Source organism: Pteropus vampyrus, unplaced genomic scaffold (genome assembly GCF_000151845.1).
Source record: "Pteropus vampyrus isolate Shadow unplaced genomic scaffold, Pvam_2.0 Scaffold98, whole genome shotgun sequence".
In the NCBI taxonomy this organism is placed as follows: domain Eukaryota; kingdom Metazoa; phylum Chordata; class Mammalia; order Chiroptera; family Pteropodidae; genus Pteropus; species Pteropus vampyrus.
The window spans coordinates 2,297,554-2,315,512 of NW_011888879.1; the positions used below are offsets into that span (position 1 = coordinate 2,297,554).

Here is a 17,959-nt window from a genome sequence, read left to right on the forward strand (position 1 = left end):
GAGTAGGAGTTATTTCATGTAAAAGCATCATTCTGAAATCTTAAAGGGGAAATCCTTTAGAGAGTCTTTCCGGTGTCAGTGATCCTGGACTAAAAATGGCATAGAACTTAAGAGCATGAATTCCGGAACCAGTCCCTGGAATCAAACCCCAGCTCTGCCACTTTCCAGCAGTGAAACCTTAGCAGGTGTCTTAGTCTCTCTGTGCCTCAGTTTCCTCATCGATAAAATGGGGAAAATAATAGCACCTACCTCACAGAGTTGTCGTGAGACTCAAACAAATATACATGAATATATTAGCACAAAGTAGGTGCTGTATAAGCATTTGTTTTTATTCATTTGTAGAGCCAGCTAAAAGTTACCTTGTCCCTGCTGTCGGTAGCCCAATTATTGCACCATTTCCTGCTGACCCTAAATAGGAAAACAAGCAAATGAGCAAACAGAGAGTTCTCATCAAAATTGAGACAAAGAGTCAGGGCAAAACTGGTTTTAAAAAGACAAAGTGATTCCTGCTGCTCCAAGTGTGACTGCGAAGGTGACACCAGCCTGGACCGTCTCTGGAGTCATAGGTTCCAGATGAGAAGGGCAGCAATGCGATGACAGGGCACGGCGGAAGGAGCACCAGATTGGAGGGTCTGCCTCCAGCAACACCCGCCTCCTGAGGCTCCACTTTGCTCACCTGTAAAGTGATAAGATTAAGCATAGAGCTTTGTTTTAGGTCTGAAATTCTGTGATTCTAGAATAGAAGACATTATGCATTCTCTAAATATATCCTGGGCACGATGCAACACTTCGAGCACTGATTGTGGATCCCCTGGGAATCCAGACGGCATCCACATGGGGCCACTTCCACCCTTGTGGTTCTGCTGTGGCTTAATTATCTCAGTCAACATCTCCGGGGTGTCCATTTTAGTGTTCTCTCAAGGCCGTCTTTGCAGATCTCTCAGCGATGCCTTTGGAGACATGGCAGCTCCCTTGCTGGGATTATAGAGACTAATTTTTCAAATTCATAAACAGTTTATTGACTGAATTGGCTGCTAATCATTATACTTGCTGCTCATTTTATTTGTTGTGTCGTCTAGGGCAGCCAAACAAGGAGGACATGGGTCAGTGAAGCCCTCTTGCTTTCGGGTGTTCTAGGAGATAGTACGGACCCGAACAAACTAAGGCAGAGTCTGTACACCTGTCCCCACACTCCACCCGGGCCTCACCTCAACCCGGTCGTTCAGTGTTCGCAGTATGTTAGAAATCTCTGTATTATATATAACATCTTCTCTCTTTCAAGACAGAATTAGTTGTTTTAGATGGTAGAACTACTTTCACGACTAGGCTTGGTTAGTAAATTTTGCAAAAGCAACATCATGCTTTCCTTTAAATGTTCTCCAAATGATAGTGATCTAAAGTGGTGGTACCCAATCGGGATCACGAAAGTCTTTTCCACTGGGGTTTTGTGGGTGTGCATGAGTTTGTGGTTGGTAGGTATCAAATCCTCACACGAGTCATTTGGATATGTATTTTTCATCTCCCTTGTGGTTATTGTTCCCAACTTTTGTTTTGAAGACTCTAATTGAACATTTCTAAATTAAATCTGTTACTAAAAGGGACTTTATTAAAAGGTAATATATTCAGAGAACAAGCGTGGGGGGTTGAGCAGGAGTGAAGGCAGAGAAATGACCAGAAGCAGAAGATGAGAGGCCGTGGTTTCAAGGCCACTGCTCTTTCTTTAATGTAGAAACTATTTCCAAAGATTTATCGTTTTACATGACCTGAAGGTGTACAAGACGGTCTGTGTGTAGACTCTTGGCATTGCTTTTCAGCAGAGCCAACCCTAGGTCTTGACAGCATTCTGAGACTCTACCACAAACAGTACCTCGAGTCCCATTAGGTGTTGGTGGGGGTCTAGAGCAGCAGTCCCCAACCTTTCTGGTACCAGGGACCAGTGCTCCAATGAGAATCTAATGCTTGACAATCTGAGGTGGAGCTGAGGCGGTGATGCTGGCGCTGGGGAGCGGCTGCAGATGCAGATGAAGCTTCGCTCTCTTGCCTCCTGTGTGGCCTGGTTCCTAACAGGCCACAGACTGGTACTGGTCCATAGCCCAGGGGTTGGGGACCCCTGGTCTAGAGAACTTCCTAGACTCCTGGGGCCATCCTGGGCTCTGTTCCTCTGCCTTCCCAAACTATTTACCTTTCTTAAAAAAAGAATTTCAAAGCCCTTCACAAACTCTTAAGATGCTTTTGAAATACAACTCATCCTTAGTTTTGCCAAGGGTGATCGTGGCGGAGAGACCAAACACAGTTCCCCGGGAATATGAAATGGAATCTCTCTGATGGAACAGAGATCTTTCAGTCCAAACCAAAAGATGGGACTGAGGTATTTAATCCCAGCCCTTTCCCAACGCAACCCCGACAGAGCATCAGCTATGTCAGCAGAGTGGCACCACCTCCTGTGATCCGATGGGTCTCCGCAGCTCTGTTTGATGACCATCCGTCCCTCATTGTGCTTTTTTGGGTGCTTACTGTGAGCGATGCTGTTCTTCTGGTCCTGCCCGAACCCCACTTCCTAACAATTTCTCTCTAGGCCCCCCATGCCCATTGCTCCATTGACATGAATACAGGGCACACAGAGTAGTTTTAATGTTAGCCTCAGCAAAGCTTCATTACGAAGGTGAATCTACTGCAGAAAACAATCACGTAATGCATTCTTGAATGAAACAGGAGTAACTGGATTATCTGTGCTCCAGCTTCCCTTCGTGCAATATTAGAGAGTTTATGCCGTGTTGTTTTTGGATAATCTCCCATCCGAGAATGGCACCAAGCTTGGCTCTATTTATTTTAACACTTCGCCCGGGAATTGAAGCAAAAGTTTAACGTCAAGCACCATCGGCCTGTCTTGAACTCAGCCACCAATGGCACATCGTTTCTGGGGCTGACTTGAAGGGAAGTTAGTTAACACTACACAGTGCCAGTACACTGTTTATTTTTTCATCTAAGCTGATTCATTAGATGTATCGTGAAGGAGGGATAGGTTCCTCCATTTTAAAATATTAAATTTAAAATATTAAATTGACATTTAAATATTTACTGGCAGGAAAGCTCCGAATGAAAACCTCCTAATCAAAGCAGGGGAGACTGGAATCTTCCTGATTCTCGACCTTCTCTGTGTGTGGTCCACTAATTCCATTCCAAGGACATTCCAAGGGCAGCCTTAGACGCATTTGAGGAACGTGTGACATTGCAGGTTGAATCTGGGTGAGGCGATCCCAACTCTCCTGCAAGAAGAACCAGTGTGCTGACCCAATGAGGCCCACGGGACTTGTGAAGTATGAAAGAGCATTAGGCCTTCAAAAAAGTTGTTGGCCCCCACATTTGGCTAAGAGCAGGGGTTGGCAGACTACAGCCTATGGGCCAGATCAGGTCCTTAGTCTGTTTTTTTAATGAACCTAAGCTAAGAATGGTATTTATATTATTAAAGAGTTATAAAGAAGGATATGCCACAGAGATTAAAAGTGGACACAAAGCCTGTGTATCGACTACCTAGCCTTTCATGGGAAACGCTTGCCGCCCGCTAGCTGGGGTTGTTTCTCTCTTTGGTAGACGTGTGCTCTCTGAGATTCCTTCTAGTTCTGAAGTTCCAAAACTATGATTCTTTGATGGAATCATTTTGGTCCAGCTCTATCTAACCTGAACAGCCTCCCAGCTATGTAATCCCAGCAGAGAGCTCCAGTCGTTTGTAAGGTCTGAGAGTATCTTGAAGTATATCAGGGGTGGAAGGGTGGAGGAAAGTATTAGATTTTAGATTTTGAAGCTTTTTCTCTGATTTTTTTTTTATTTTGTTTTATTGTTCGATTAAACTTGGAGTCATTCTTTGAAACACGTACAGAGTTCGAAAGGAAGGAAAAATTTCTCCATTATGACAGATAACATGACAATCATCAAGTATCCCAATATACATATAACACCAAGACTTCCAAGTGTGAACAAATAAACTAGCCGACTGAAGCGTATTCAGTGAACCAGGTGTCAGCCCCACACAATAATTTGACAGTCTCAGAGAGTTTATTATAAAATTGTCATTCTGTTCCCCACATGCTAGTTTCTTTTTTTCTGAGGCTATGGAGAAATGGTTTTATTTATATTAATATCTATATGTAGTGTTGCCAGTGGAAAGTTAACAGTTTGACATGTATATACGTACACACATTGTCCACAGGTAGAGTAGAAGATGTTAAAACATTCTTTTTCATTATGCGAACGCCATGATTATTCAACACTGTTGATCATCATGATGGTGTTTTTATGAGACATATGTTAACAGTCAACATTTTAAAGGTGTAGAAATTTTTTTGTGGATTCGGTACTTTGTAAATACCCACTCCTCAGAGAGAAAGATGCAAGTTCAGATGAAGAAGCAAAGAAAATACTCAGGGCTCGTCTCTGCCCTTCCTTCACGCTCCTTCACGCTCCTTCACACTGCTGTCACCCCTGCCAGGGCGACGGCCAGAAGCGGCCCCTCACTGCCACACTGCAGACCGAAGTCCACTTCCTGTGGCCCTTTCTCATGGGATGTCACTGTCCACTCAAGGTAGAGCCTGTACCTCCCTCCTTGTAGTTTCCATGTGACTGTTCGTTCTTTTTATTACATTTCCTCCAGTGGCCATTTCCATTATGTCCTATCTGGTTGCTACTCTACCCACATTTATAAGGGCTGGTGTGGCATTGGAGGATGTCAGGCGGTTTAACTGGGGCGTGTGCTGCCACAAACTCCACGTCGGTCCGTGGCGACAGACAGAGGGACCTGCTTTCCTTGTGCCATTTTTTCTAATTATCCCTGCGGGTCTTTCAGTCTGGTTGAGAGCAACGTGGGGACTGCTGTGCGGCTCTGGGGCTCACGCTTCTTCCCCAGCCCTTCCCTGGGCCGACTTCCCCGCCCCCGCCCCCTCGCACATGAATATGACATTGCTCCTGAGCACAGACCGGGAGCAGCTTCCACCAGCTGAAACCTCTGATCCCAAAGCCACGAGAGAGTTTGGCTTTTGGATTTTGGCAAGAAGGCCAGTTGCCCATCAGGTCAGCATGAATAAAGATTTCTTTCTTCCTTTCTTTTTTTAAAGTCGGGCATCAACCGACACTGCCCCCAGAGCTCCCTTTCTCAAGACGATTTAACCCCTTCTCCCAAGTACATTTTTCTTTTCTGAATGCACGGTCGTAGTTTTATTCTTTTCCTGTGAGACAACCAAGAAATCTATATGTAAAATTTGAAAGCCAAATCAATCCTGAGCCGTCTTATCATTTTTAAAGTATGTTTATCCAGCGTTGCAGTAGGAACGAGCAGACTGTTTGAAGGCCACATACTTCTCAAACCTTGGTTGCAACACGTTTGCGCCGTTTTGAAACTGTCTTTATCTAGCTGAGAAAACGAAAATCTATTTGATAAAGTGGCACTCTGGCCAGTTTATCTTGCAATATGGCTTTAGCTCACTGAGTCTATTGATTTCCTTAAATTAATGTTTACAGAATGCTACTGAATTTTGCTCAACAGAACATTGTTCTTTTGAAGGTTTATAAAAAAACAATGATACAGACTGTTATTGCCATGTGTTCCTTTGCTTAGACGGAGGAAACGTGTTTTTTTTTGTTTTGTTTTGGGTTGTGTTCTTTCTTTTTTTTTTAAGGACAGCCTTGAACTATAGCCACTTCCTATAAGCATTTACTCTTTACATATTTAAGTAGCAAACATGGACCTAGGAAGTGAGCCTGCTTGTAGGCCAAAAACTGTACCGGTGTTACCTAAATCTAATTCCGTGGGGTCCCCCGCAAGCCCAATGCCGCTTGGAGCAGCAGAGTGAAAGAGACTAGTACGAAGACTAATTGTTTTCATAGAATCTCCTCTGCCTTATTTCATATAGCCCAGTCTCGGTTACAGCTTCCCAGCCAGTGCTAGGATAGTGCCAGCCCTTCCAAACATAGGTGCGAGCATCTTAATAAAATATAAACGCCACGTAGCCATTTGGCGGAAAATGTCATACCTTGCTCTTGGCCCATGGTGCTCAGTGTTGAATACACAAGACCCAATCTCTAGAGACGATTTTAGAACTGGCCTTCCCAGGGAAGTGCACACGGCCATTCAGCTCTGGACACGGATTCAAGTCGCAATCATGAAATGACAGAAATAACTTTGGAAACACAAAGCACCTTTTCTCAACTTGTTGGCTGAGCCAATTAAATCACCCAAGCGAACGTCCTCCAAGCGCTGCTTTGCGCACGCGTGTTAATCACAGCGAGCCGCCTTCCAGGACTCGGGCTGTTCCTCCAGGCGCCAAACCACCACCTTACATTTGGATGGTATTTTATGCTTTCCAAAGCACGTTTCTGCCTGCTTTCCCATCTGATCCTTCCCCGTAATGAGAGGGCATTGGGACACAATTCCACGATTCGCTCCGTGTAGCATCCTGCACCATTTCTTCCCTTCCGAAGGGCCAGTTCGTCCCCGGCTGTGCACACAGGATAAATGCACGCATGGCTGCAGAGGGAGACCCTTAGGAACAGCATCTTATAACTATATTTCATAGCTCCATGGTTCCTCTCTCCACCTCTGGCAGGAGAATTCAGTGAGAGTGAGACAGGGGAGAGGAGCAGCAATAACGTATCTGTTCTTGCCTTTTCATCTGATAATCTCTATGAGGAGTTACTAAAGCATCTAGGTTTATCCATTTAAGTCCACTCTGTCTGCAGTCTAAGTCCCCAGCTTGTGCCACTGCCGTCAGGAGATATGTGTCTCCTTGATCAATATTTACTTAACAAACAGCAGGGATGGGAGAGTTTGTTTAGAGGAATCATGTGCACGCTGGGGTGAATGAATGCTCAGGGAAGTATTTCAACTTTGTCTCCTTTCTGAGGATCTTTGTGTGTGTGTGTGTGTGTGTGTGTGTGTGTGTGTACACTCGCGTGTGCATGCACGCACGCGTGCATCCACGTGCAGATGCGCTCTCTCTTTTTAGCCCCTCCAAAGACACTTAGAAGTCATCTAGAAAAATGCTTCACATATGATTAGTGCATCGTTTATACCATAAGAAAATTCATGGTATAAATTCAGGTTTGAAGAATCCAGCCCAAAGTTTGAGTTTCCCTTTGTCTGCCTGTGCAAGTTAGACATCTGGAAAGGCTCTTAGGACGAACTGGATGCACAAGCATCTTTCTTTGACTCCTTTCAGATGAGTGGAAGGGAAGAATCAATAAAAGCAGCCTGACAAGGCAACTCTATATATTTCTGATGGCAGTACATATACGTGTGTGTGTGTGTGTGTGTGTGTGTGTGTGTGTGTGTGTGTACACACACACATATACATATATATATATATATATGTTTTTTAGAAAGCCCAAGGAAAAAAAGCTCTCCAGATTTTCAAAGCCGCTTACCCAGTTTTCGGAGTTAGATGTGTTTGACTCTAATAACAAATATGAATAGCAGGGTGTTGGAGTTGAGAGAGCACTGTCCTTTCAACTTCACCGAAACAATTGCTCGAAGGCTCAGTCAGTGCCTTCAATGCGGTTGACTTGGAGGCATCTGGGTCTGGTTTGGGGGGTTTTGTTTCTCTGTGTGGGTCGAGGCTGGCGGGTGGGGGGGGGGAGTTATTTATTTATTTGATTTTGTGAATCGGAGTTGTAAAGCCATCTGAAATATTCATGCAGAATTGTCTGAGAAGCCCGTTTCTGTTTTATTTACTGCACAGTAGAACAGCCACAGCGGATTAGTTCTACAATACCCGTAACAAAAGCCCAACAGCTGATGCATGTGATGTTAGGAGGTGACAAAACAGTTAAAGTATGCTGCTGGCTACAGGCAAGCAGTCAGCAGATGCAGACAAAAGGGTTTGTGACAAGAATAACTCTCTCTCCAAGGCGAGCAGTGAAGAGTATCCAAAATACCAGTACCCTTTTCTCCTTGACATTGTCTTCTTACAGTCAGCATTTTATTGCCCTTTTATAGTATTAAAAAAAAAAAAAAAAAAGGAGGAAGAAGAAAGAAAATTTAAACACAAGCTAATTCACCAAAATACTAGCCAGGATTTTACTTTTCCATCAGTTAACCACTCCTGCCCATCCATATGTTTCCTTTTCCATTTCCCCGTTGAAGTAAGTTTGAGGGGGAAAAAGAAATAATTTAAAAGATGAACTGAAATGATGATCTCCCTTGATAAAATTGTAACCTATTGATAAGCTTGGTAAGCCCTTTGAGATAGTGGTTATTGGGGAGGGGCCAGGGAGAGAGGTCTATGCCTGGTTTATTTTCTGTCTATTTCAGCAAAGATCATTTCACTGATGAAATTAGGCCAGTGGACCAATTTTTAAAGGGGATCAAGGATGGAAAGGTATCCATGGGGAACTATGCAAGGGGCAAGGCTTAGGTCCCCCACAAGAGGCCGATGGATGAGCTTGCGGATGTTTGAGGTATGAAAAATGAGCTTCTCTGTCTCCAGAAAATAGAAAAGGCTGTCTTCTTTTTAACCTTTATAATTCCCCTTCTATTCTCTGTGACATTCATTCAGCTGCCAAGAGCGTTTGGCAAGGTTTGGGCCAGCGAGCACACTTTCAGTGACCGCTAACCTTGGTATGTCCTGACACTTATGATGAGTGTCTGCAGGACACAGAAGGCAGGCAGCCTGCTATGTCAGGCTTTTATTATGTACTGCAGAGGCTAGGGACAGTCAGTTTAATAAAACAAATCATCCTTGAAGGTAAAGCAACTGGGAAGAGGAGGAGGAAGACAGGGGAAAATGTGTCTTTGCCACTCATTCTGATAAAAAAAAAAAAAAAAGGACAGCAAACTAACCACTCACACGCACATGTGCGTGCACACACACACACAACCCTCGGGGGGTGTGTGTGTGCGCGCGCGTGTGTATGCACACGCATGCGCACAACCCAGCCACAGACAGCAGACTTGAAAACATCCTCCCATTTTCTCCATTTCATGGAAGCCCACAAGGCCCTCTTGCTGTGAGGAGACTCAAGTACAGACAATTGTGATGAAATTGGTAGATGCTGATAGCCAGCCCCCTTCAGATTTATGAGTGCCTTCAAGTACCTCATCGCAATATTATTTCCCTCCAAATATCAAGGCAAGGAGAGGCGGGACCGTTCGGGGTGAGGCTCCTATATTGGGATGCCTTTTATCAGAGCAAAGTTTCCACTCTCCTCTCCTGAAGAACACTCCGCACAGCAGCTCCCACAATAGCTTCAGAGTCCCAGCCAGATCTTTGGAGGCTTTTGTTTTTCCCCTGTGGCATGTCCAAAGGCATGGCCCTCCCTCCCCCTCCCAGCAGCCCTGCATTGTCTTGCATTCCAGGGACTTGATTGACTGTTGCCACCTGATGCTGAGGAGATACTCTAGGGTTCATTCTGCACATTGTTGGGTTCTATTAAAAGAAACCTAGATAAGGGATTACTTGTCACTAAGGGATTTTCTGCAGATGTTTATTAGTGATTGGAAATCCATTAGGTGTGAAGAGGTACAGAAAAATCAAGGCAGTATTATTCTCAGAAGACTGAATTCTAAAGCACCGCCCGCCCCCCCCCCCAACTTTACTCTGTTCAATGGAGTTGGGGAAATGTTTCTAGAAGAGAGGTAAGGGTCTCTTTTTCTCATGGGTGATATTTCTCCCTGTGGATGGAATTCTTTGGTGGTCTCAGAAGACAAGCTGCTATCCATCAGCCTGCTTCTCTGGAGCCACCAAAAAAGATGAATTGCTCTAGTATTAGAGGATCTCGTTATAACTTTATTTTATGTAACCCAGTTTGTTGCAGGATTATTGCCTCAAAGTAAGCACTAAATGAGCAAACAATTTCATTTGTTTGCAAAGAATTCACCCCTTCCCAAGCATAAACCAAAGACAAAGTCTCCTCCTGAGATCATCGTACCAGTCTCATTTATTTTGAACTTCCTAGATCTTCTGTGGTTTGTTTCAATCACAGATCACAGCTTGTCCAGGTTTTGATGCCTCAGATAAGTAGGAATAACTGAAAATGCATTTAAAAAGAGCAAAAATGGTTTAATGGAATGACACCTGGACAAGTTATTTTTCATAAGTCTCTTAATCGCATAATTTCTTCATCTCATAGACTCACAGTTTCTTCCTGTATAAAATGATGATTTCGGAGATCTGTTCCAATTTGTTAAATTCCATCTTTTTAAAAAATTCCTTTTTTTTTAAGTATTGAGGGAGAAGATGAGTGTGATTCTAGAGCAATATGGAATAAAGCAGAAGGCGAGATCTCATTAGGATCTATCAAAGACTATTCAGAAGAACGCTGCTAAGCATTATGGGGGATGTGAGAGCAGAAACCATGGTTCTTTATCTAAAGACAACTTCGATAAATTCATTACAACTAGATGTAAGTAGGTGAAAAGATAAATAATATCAAGACAAGTACAAAAGATGTTAAAGGACACCCCAAGAGTACTACTAAAAGAAACGAATGTTTTAAAAAGGATAAAACCCACCAAAAATCATTAAGAAGCATGGCAAATGATAAGCATAGTGAGGTGGATGCTGCACACCACCCCTGCCCCTCACCCCCCCACACACAAGAAGTTAATTTGTTTTCAGGCAAACGCTAGAACTACCCTTCCCTCCCCCTAGTGCTGACTGACACTGTTCTAGATTTATCTTCCTCCTGCTCCCCCATCCCCCACCCCCTACCCCCCACCCGGCTCCCAGACCCGTGGGCTCCTTGGAGTGGGCGGGGCTTCCAGCCTTCTCTGACTTCATCTGGAGCAGCTGCGGTACTGTCTGTCCCTCACAGCTCTCTGCCATGCCATGTCACACCGCCGAGTGTTCAAGGAACGTAGATCTTCGTCATGGCTCTGTTGCCAGTGGCCAGTAAAACCACACTTCTTTAAATGTTTATTCTAATAAGTGCTCACGATTATGTTTCTGTAGCTTTTGGCTAACAGCTTTCAAACCAAGTAGAGTGGGTATCCTCACTGCCTAACTGCCCTCCAGCCAGATTCCTTCTCTCAGTAATGCCCATTTGATCAAATGTGAGGGATCCTTTTGGGAGAAAGTGGCTGAGAGAGCTCAAAAAAATTGCTTAATGACGTTTCACTTATTAGTCTAAGGTGAGTGAGAGTGCTTCTCTCTCCTCCAGGCCCCTCCCATCCCACAAATACTCATGTGTATGCAGGAGGTTTGGAGAAAAATCACCAAAGTTTTGTAAAACTTCCAGATGAACTCTGCAGGAATGGCCATTGGGGCCTACGGGTTTGCACATTAATGTGCCATTATCGCACATTAATAGTGGTGTTTTGATGGTGTTTTGATGGTTTTTTAGGCAGTGCTGGGAACTATGTGGTGAGAAACTGGCCAATGTGTGCGTCTTTGGGAGGGGCCGCTGAAAGTTCTTCCTGTTGCTAGGCTCTGATGGGCCACAGGTGGGGGGCCTTTTTTTTCCCCTATAAAGTAAATAGGTTTATTTTAAAGGATAAGTGACTTGCCACTGGAAGCATTGAACTTCTATGTCCAGTTTTAAATGTTTAAAACAGTCTGTGTAAAAATAGTGACCATTCTAGTTTAATTTAACAGTCACTATCATTATAGAAAGGTCCATTGCACAAATTGCGAAAAGGTGGGGAGAAAGGGATCGATTATGTTCAACGGGACAATACCTCCCTTTTAGTTTGATAAGTGACATGTCTTAACTGACGTGAAAATCTTTCATCTCTTCTATATGTGTAGACAGATCTGTCTACACATACAACTATAGGGCATTTTCTTCCTCATATGTCTGCACTTACTGTAAAAATAAAACATTATTAATGCAAAAGTACCCCACTAAAAGAAATCTACTGAGCATCAGTGTGTACTTGGAAAATTTTGAGTTCTTGGAATGATTCTGTGAATCCATTATCTTGAGATGGGGAAAGACAGGCCATGCTTTAGAATACTAAAAGAGAATATCACTAGCTACTCCTTTCCCTAGACAAGAGGTCAGACTATTAAATAAACAATTAAGAACACACACACACACACACACACACACACACACACACACACTATACATATATACTAATTGCTGTGGAAGAAAAGGATTGAAAAAATAGGGATCCTAAAAAGAATATTTGTTGAATATTTATCTTGGGCTATAACGACTTTGAACAATTCCCTTGATCTCTTTAAGCCTCAGTTTTCTCACTGTAAAATGGGGATAATAACACCTCATGGAGATGTTAGGGGATTGAATGACACAATTCACGTTCAGTTTGTAACACATCGCCCAACACTTAATAAGCACTACAAGAATGTTAATTTTTTTTTATTATTATTAGCTATATAAATCGCTTTCTTATGGAGCATAGCTCATCTCAAGGTAAAGAATTTTCTGGTGTATAATTTTAAGATTCGGTACAAATATTACATTTTAGGACTCAGAGTTAATGTCATTATCTCACTCCTTTTTGTGTGTAGAGTGCTTTATAGTACAGATTACTTCGATATACAATTTAGCACGCGAGTCAACCCTCTGGTTCAAACACGCAACTCGGACTTTGGTTTTCTTGGGCTTAGTTTATATCAAAGGCCAATTATTTATCCGACTTTTGAGAACACATTTTGTTTTCGTAATGGAAATCCAAAGGAAATAGGATTCACAGTTTGAAAGACTGGTTGGAGACTTGCTCCTGGAATACACCTATTTCATTAATGCCCTAATATTCTCAATGGAATCCTAGCTTTTCCACTGGTCTGCATGTATCTTTGGCCTAGGTCTTTCTAAAACTCTACAAAGCTGTCAACCTCCACATTACAGTGCTGCTATATATAACAACTTTACATAAGAGAAGAGAGGCCGGCCATTTTTAGAAAATGCAGGTGCCATGTAAGCCCCTTTCTCAAACGAAGAACTTAGCTCAGTTTCCTTTGAAGAACTGGAGACTTGAAACTGAAAACTTTATTAATGCCATTGTCTCCTTGTATCAGCAGGTTCCAGAGAGATTCCTGGAAGTTGCACAGATCACATTACGGGAGTTTTTCAATGCCATTATCGCAGGCAAAGATGTTGATCCTTCCTGGAAGAAGGCCATATACAAGGTCATCTGCAAGCTGGATAGTGAAGTCCCTGAGATTTTCAAATCCCCGAACTGCCTCCAAGAGCTGCTTCATGAGTAGAAATTTCAACAACTCTTTTCGAATGTATGAATAGTAGCAGTCCCCTCTGGATGTCCAAGTTCTACGTGTCTAGGTTTTGATTTCATATATATGTGTGTGTGTGGGAGGCATGGATGTGTTATGAAATCAGCTGGGAATTCCTCCTCATCACCTTTCTCTCGACTTCTTTTGTTTTCCATTGCAAGGGGATGGTTATTTTCCTTCTGCCTTTAGTTTACTTTTGCCCAAGGCCCTTAACATTTGGAGACTTAAAATAGGGTTAATTTTCAGGGAAAAAGGAATGTTGACGTGTGTAAAGTTTATATTAGCAAGGAAGGGCATTCGTTAAAGATGCTTCTGCCTGACGGATGGTATAATTGTGAATGGCGGTTGGCAGAGGGGGACCCACGACACAGCACAGCTCTACGGTGATGTGTCTCTTGTTTTTACTGCTAAGAAGGTTGGAAAACTCAATGAAACCACTTCGTACACTTAACTCTTTGGTTTAAACTCAGTAAGTAGCTTTTTATTTCATGTTTAAAAATAACGCCAATGGCAGATGAATAACTTATTTTTAAAGTACCGCAAAAGGCCAAATTTCAAAAAGAAAAATAATCACTGTCAAGCCTTTCCTAAGAGAAATGGCAGATACCCCAAACTAGTACCAACTTCTCATGGAGGCAAAGCAATTTTTCACAAAACTGACTCTTCTAAGATGAGACTAGAAATTCATCCATGATCCTCTAGTCACCTCTCTAAATTTTCCAATAGGTTCTTCTTCATAATAAGTGAGTCTATATCATTCTTCATAGCAAAAAGCCCCTGTAACTTGTTATCATTTTCTATTTATCTTGCTTCAGATATTAAAAGGCACATAAGTTTCAAATTTACTCTTTGCTCAAATTTGTTTATATGCTTACAAGAATTATTATTTCTGTTTACTATTTAACACTTCCACCCCCCCCCCAAAAAAACCCCACTATTTTCTGAATATCTTCCTATAGTCAGGAACAAAGGACATCCCCACTTGACCATAAATTTCCTGCTTAAGCTAGAAGTTTGTTGACAGCCATTAGCTGACTTGATCTTCACCTCCTGAGAGGAGCGTGTATGAGAATGACCTATTTTCATATACAATTCCACACTACCCTGATGGATAGTTCAAAGCGGTGACAGTCTAATTAAGTGTTTCTTCATTTTAGGTGTAGCATTTTAAAGCAATTGATAAAATCTCTTCTAATTCAGAAGCTAGTATTGACCAAAATGGGAGAAGAGTGTATAGCATAGCAAAGTTTGGGGATCAACCCAAAAGACACAATTTTAGCACACATAAGAAAGCTAGCTGCTACTTTATGCTTTCTTCGATGGTTCTCCTCTTTTTTCTTTTTCTCTTTTTCCAGTTTTTCAAAGGTAGACAACGTCCCATATTTGCTCTTAAAAAGTCGTGTGGCATTCACACTTGTTTTCTTAGATGGATTTCGTGTGCAGATGCAGTAAGAATTCCTTGTTCACTCTAGTAGGTTTTTCCTGACCCTTCTTTCCCCTTAAGTAATTTGATTTGATATACACCTCCTAAAATGACACAGTAACAGACTTGGTATTTAGATCATAGAGAACATAAATACTATTTTTCCTTCAATTTTATAAAAATCCATCTGACTTCGGAGAATGCAGGTCGACCCACGTGACTAACCAGCTGACCCAATCGCTGTAATTTAACATCGTTTATAAATTCTGCTGATGGACAGGAATGTATGAAGGCAGTTATTGTCAGCACAAAGCCTTAAAACCTGCTGACTTTAAACTAAACAGCACAGTCCTCTGATGGCCCGCATCACTGAGGAAACTAGCCAGCCCCCGCAGTGTAGACAGAGCACCGTGGCGTGGGCTGGAACACCACCGGTTTCGCTCTGCGCCCACAGACACATCACGTGGCTTGCACTGTCTTCCACAACGCACCCAGAGCCATCAGATCCGATTTGTTCTTGGTCCAGCTTGCTCGAGGAAAAAAAAAAAGTTCAGATAATCATTACCTTGGAATAAAATGCGAACCAAAAAAAAAAAAAAAAAATTCAATCAGCATAAGATAGGGAAGCAATCTCAACCCTTGGTCACACTCTTTTGCCTCGCTTCTTGTAAAAGAGTGTGGCATGCACTGTCCACGTCAGATACACCTGGGTCTTTGCGTTTCCATGTAATTCGTATCAGCGTTGGGTTGCCGTTTGCGAGGTAAAAGGCAAAACTGCGGTGTGTTCACCTGCGTGCTCGAATCTTCTGGATCCGGGGCAAATTCGGTATTGATTCCAGACTTATCTGGATTTTTCGTATTATTCTCCCCTGCCTCTCTAATTTAAATAGCCAAATTAAGCAAAAGTGCGTGTTCACAACCAAATGCTGATGCTCTTATCAACGATTACATCCTCTCGATGTTCACTGAGGCATAGAAATTACTATGGAGTAGAAATTGCAGCGTGAAGATAAGCTCACCTCATCGTTCTGGAAATAGAACTCAACCACCTTGCTTTAAGGTGTTTTCCTCCCCTTTTGCAATTGTAAAACATTGTGCCTCCCAGTGCATTGGAAAATGACAAAAACCTGTCTCTCAAAATTCCTATTTAACAGGTTTTTTTTCTTTAAATCACCATCTTTCAAATCTTAACTCTCACCAAGTGAAAATTGGCTACTTGGGAGAAAGTTAACTTTCTATGGTGGGAGAGCAAAGGATGAGGGACAGTTTACATAGAAAAAAAAAAAATAAAAATCTAAAGTCCATGTTGAAATACCACATTACCACTTATTTTCTGCTAACCCTAAATTATTTTTGCATATACACTTGAGACTATAGTCTGTGCCTAGACCTAAAATGCACCAGCGGGAGGATTTTAAAAAATCCTTCAAAATACCAGTTTTTTCCCACAAGTACAATTGTTCTTGTGCCTTCTGTGGCTTTCGATTTCATCTTTTTGACTTTATTTCCAATTACTACGGCTGCAATAAACACTAGATTCTTTTTTTCTTCTGGCTGTTTGACATAACGTTGATAGCTATGCATATTTTGTGTCTTTTTAAAACAAAGCGGGAGAATACGTTTTTGAAGAAGAGAATTTTTAGAACAGTTTGATACCGCAAATTATTTTTTTCCTCAATTGTTTGAGCAGCATTCGAGTTTTGAAAATTCTTGTAGAAGCCAATTTTTTGTAACTGTGGTGCAGATCTTGTGTTTTCTTAGCCTAATAAAAAGTAGTATAGAAGCAATATTTCATACCATGTGCTATATATGTGTGTGCAGATGTGTGAACATAAAAACACACACATATACACACATGTAAAAATATACATATATATATGCGTGTGAAGTGGAAAGCTTACCTTTTCCTATCTAGATTTAAGGACCTATTTTAGACATTTGTTATGTTTTGTGAAAAGAATGTTCTATTTGCAGCAACAAAACATTTAATTCTTACTGTATCTCTGGCTGTTTAATGAGGACGTTTCACATTAAATGGTAAAAAACAATGTGGAAGATGGTAGAATGTAGTAATTATTTAAGGAACTGTTCACTCACATATTCCTGAAGTTTGCTTTGTGCCTCCGAGTATTATTTAATTAAAGTGTTTTATGTTTGCGGAATCTTTGTTGCTGTACTAAGGATGTGGGTGAATATCATTTAAAAAAAAAATTTAAAACAACAAAAAAAGCAAAACAAAAACACTAAAGCAAGAGGGGAACTTTTATAAAGCAATGTAAATATTTAACCTCATGGCTGTTGTTACGTAAGACATGAGATTTTAATAAATAACTACATTCTCACAACATCTGTTGAATTTATTATGAACACCAGTGACTGTATAGACAGTTGAAAGCATTCTTGAAAATCCTGCTCTCTACTTTTAAAAGATAACAGTCTCTTTCATCAGATGTCAAGGGCAAGGGTAATGCAGTTTCTGTAAATTTATGAAATTTCTTTTCTATGTACATGAAGACATATAGTAAGTAACTCCCTCCCCCACCCCCACCCCCCACACGCATACACACACACAGGTTAATATTAAGTCATAAAGCTAAGGATTTGAGGGTTTTAAAAATAGGATGTCCCTCAGAAGCAATCATAAATTCATTAAAGAAAAAGTGGTTCACAGACTCCCCTGACAGAAGCAGTGTACATGTGAGGACAGAGAAAATCTTTTTGCCATGTATATTATAGAATATTCATTGGTGTGAATAGTACAAATGTTTCCTTCTGGTACAAATTCTGTGTTTGTAAATTACAAGAAGCATTGTTTTCAAAAAGCTCCCCTTAAAAGAATGTAACTGGTTTATATGAGTAAGCAGTTACTGTATTGCACTTAAATGTTATGTTGAAGGAAATGCAGCTTTGTTTTCTGTAGATCTGTTGGTTGTAAACCATCTATAAAACTAAAGCTTAAATGCTCATGTTCAGAGCTGGGATCAAAACTGGTATTTAACCTTTACATCTTCTTATAATTATCCTTCTAAGAATATAACAGAATCTGGAAGCATCTGGGCTTTGAGTCTTTTCAGCTGAACCCTCTCTCAAATCTGACACCCCCTAAAATGCACAAACATCAACAGAAAAGGCAAACAGACTGGCCCTCTTTTGCAAAAATGCATTCATTCTGTATTTTTTAAATATTCTAATTCTCCATGTGGCAGGGGGAGTGTTTTAAAATCGTATATTACCACTTCAAAATGAGAATGAGAAAAACAAACGTGTTTGGGATTGGTCTCAGCGCTACCTAGAAGAATCAAAGGTCGTGGCTTCCCCGATATCGTCCCAGCCATTTCTCATATGTATATAG

General features: G+C 41.6%; 1 protein-coding gene across 1 annotated transcript in view; it reads left to right on the forward strand.

Annotated features, from left to right (window-relative positions):
• PROX1 (prospero homeobox 1) overlaps positions 1–15,233 on the forward strand; it is a 55,250-nt gene extending 40,017 nt beyond the window's left edge. Inside the window, exon 7 of the mRNA XM_023533229.1 lies at positions 12,975–15,233. Coding sequence (XP_023388997.1) covers positions 12,975–13,160 — 186 coding nt within the window. The 3' untranslated portion in view covers positions 13,161–15,233. The remainder of the gene's footprint in view (positions 1–12,974) is intronic.
• Positions 15,234–17,959: the final 2,726 nt, after the last annotated feature.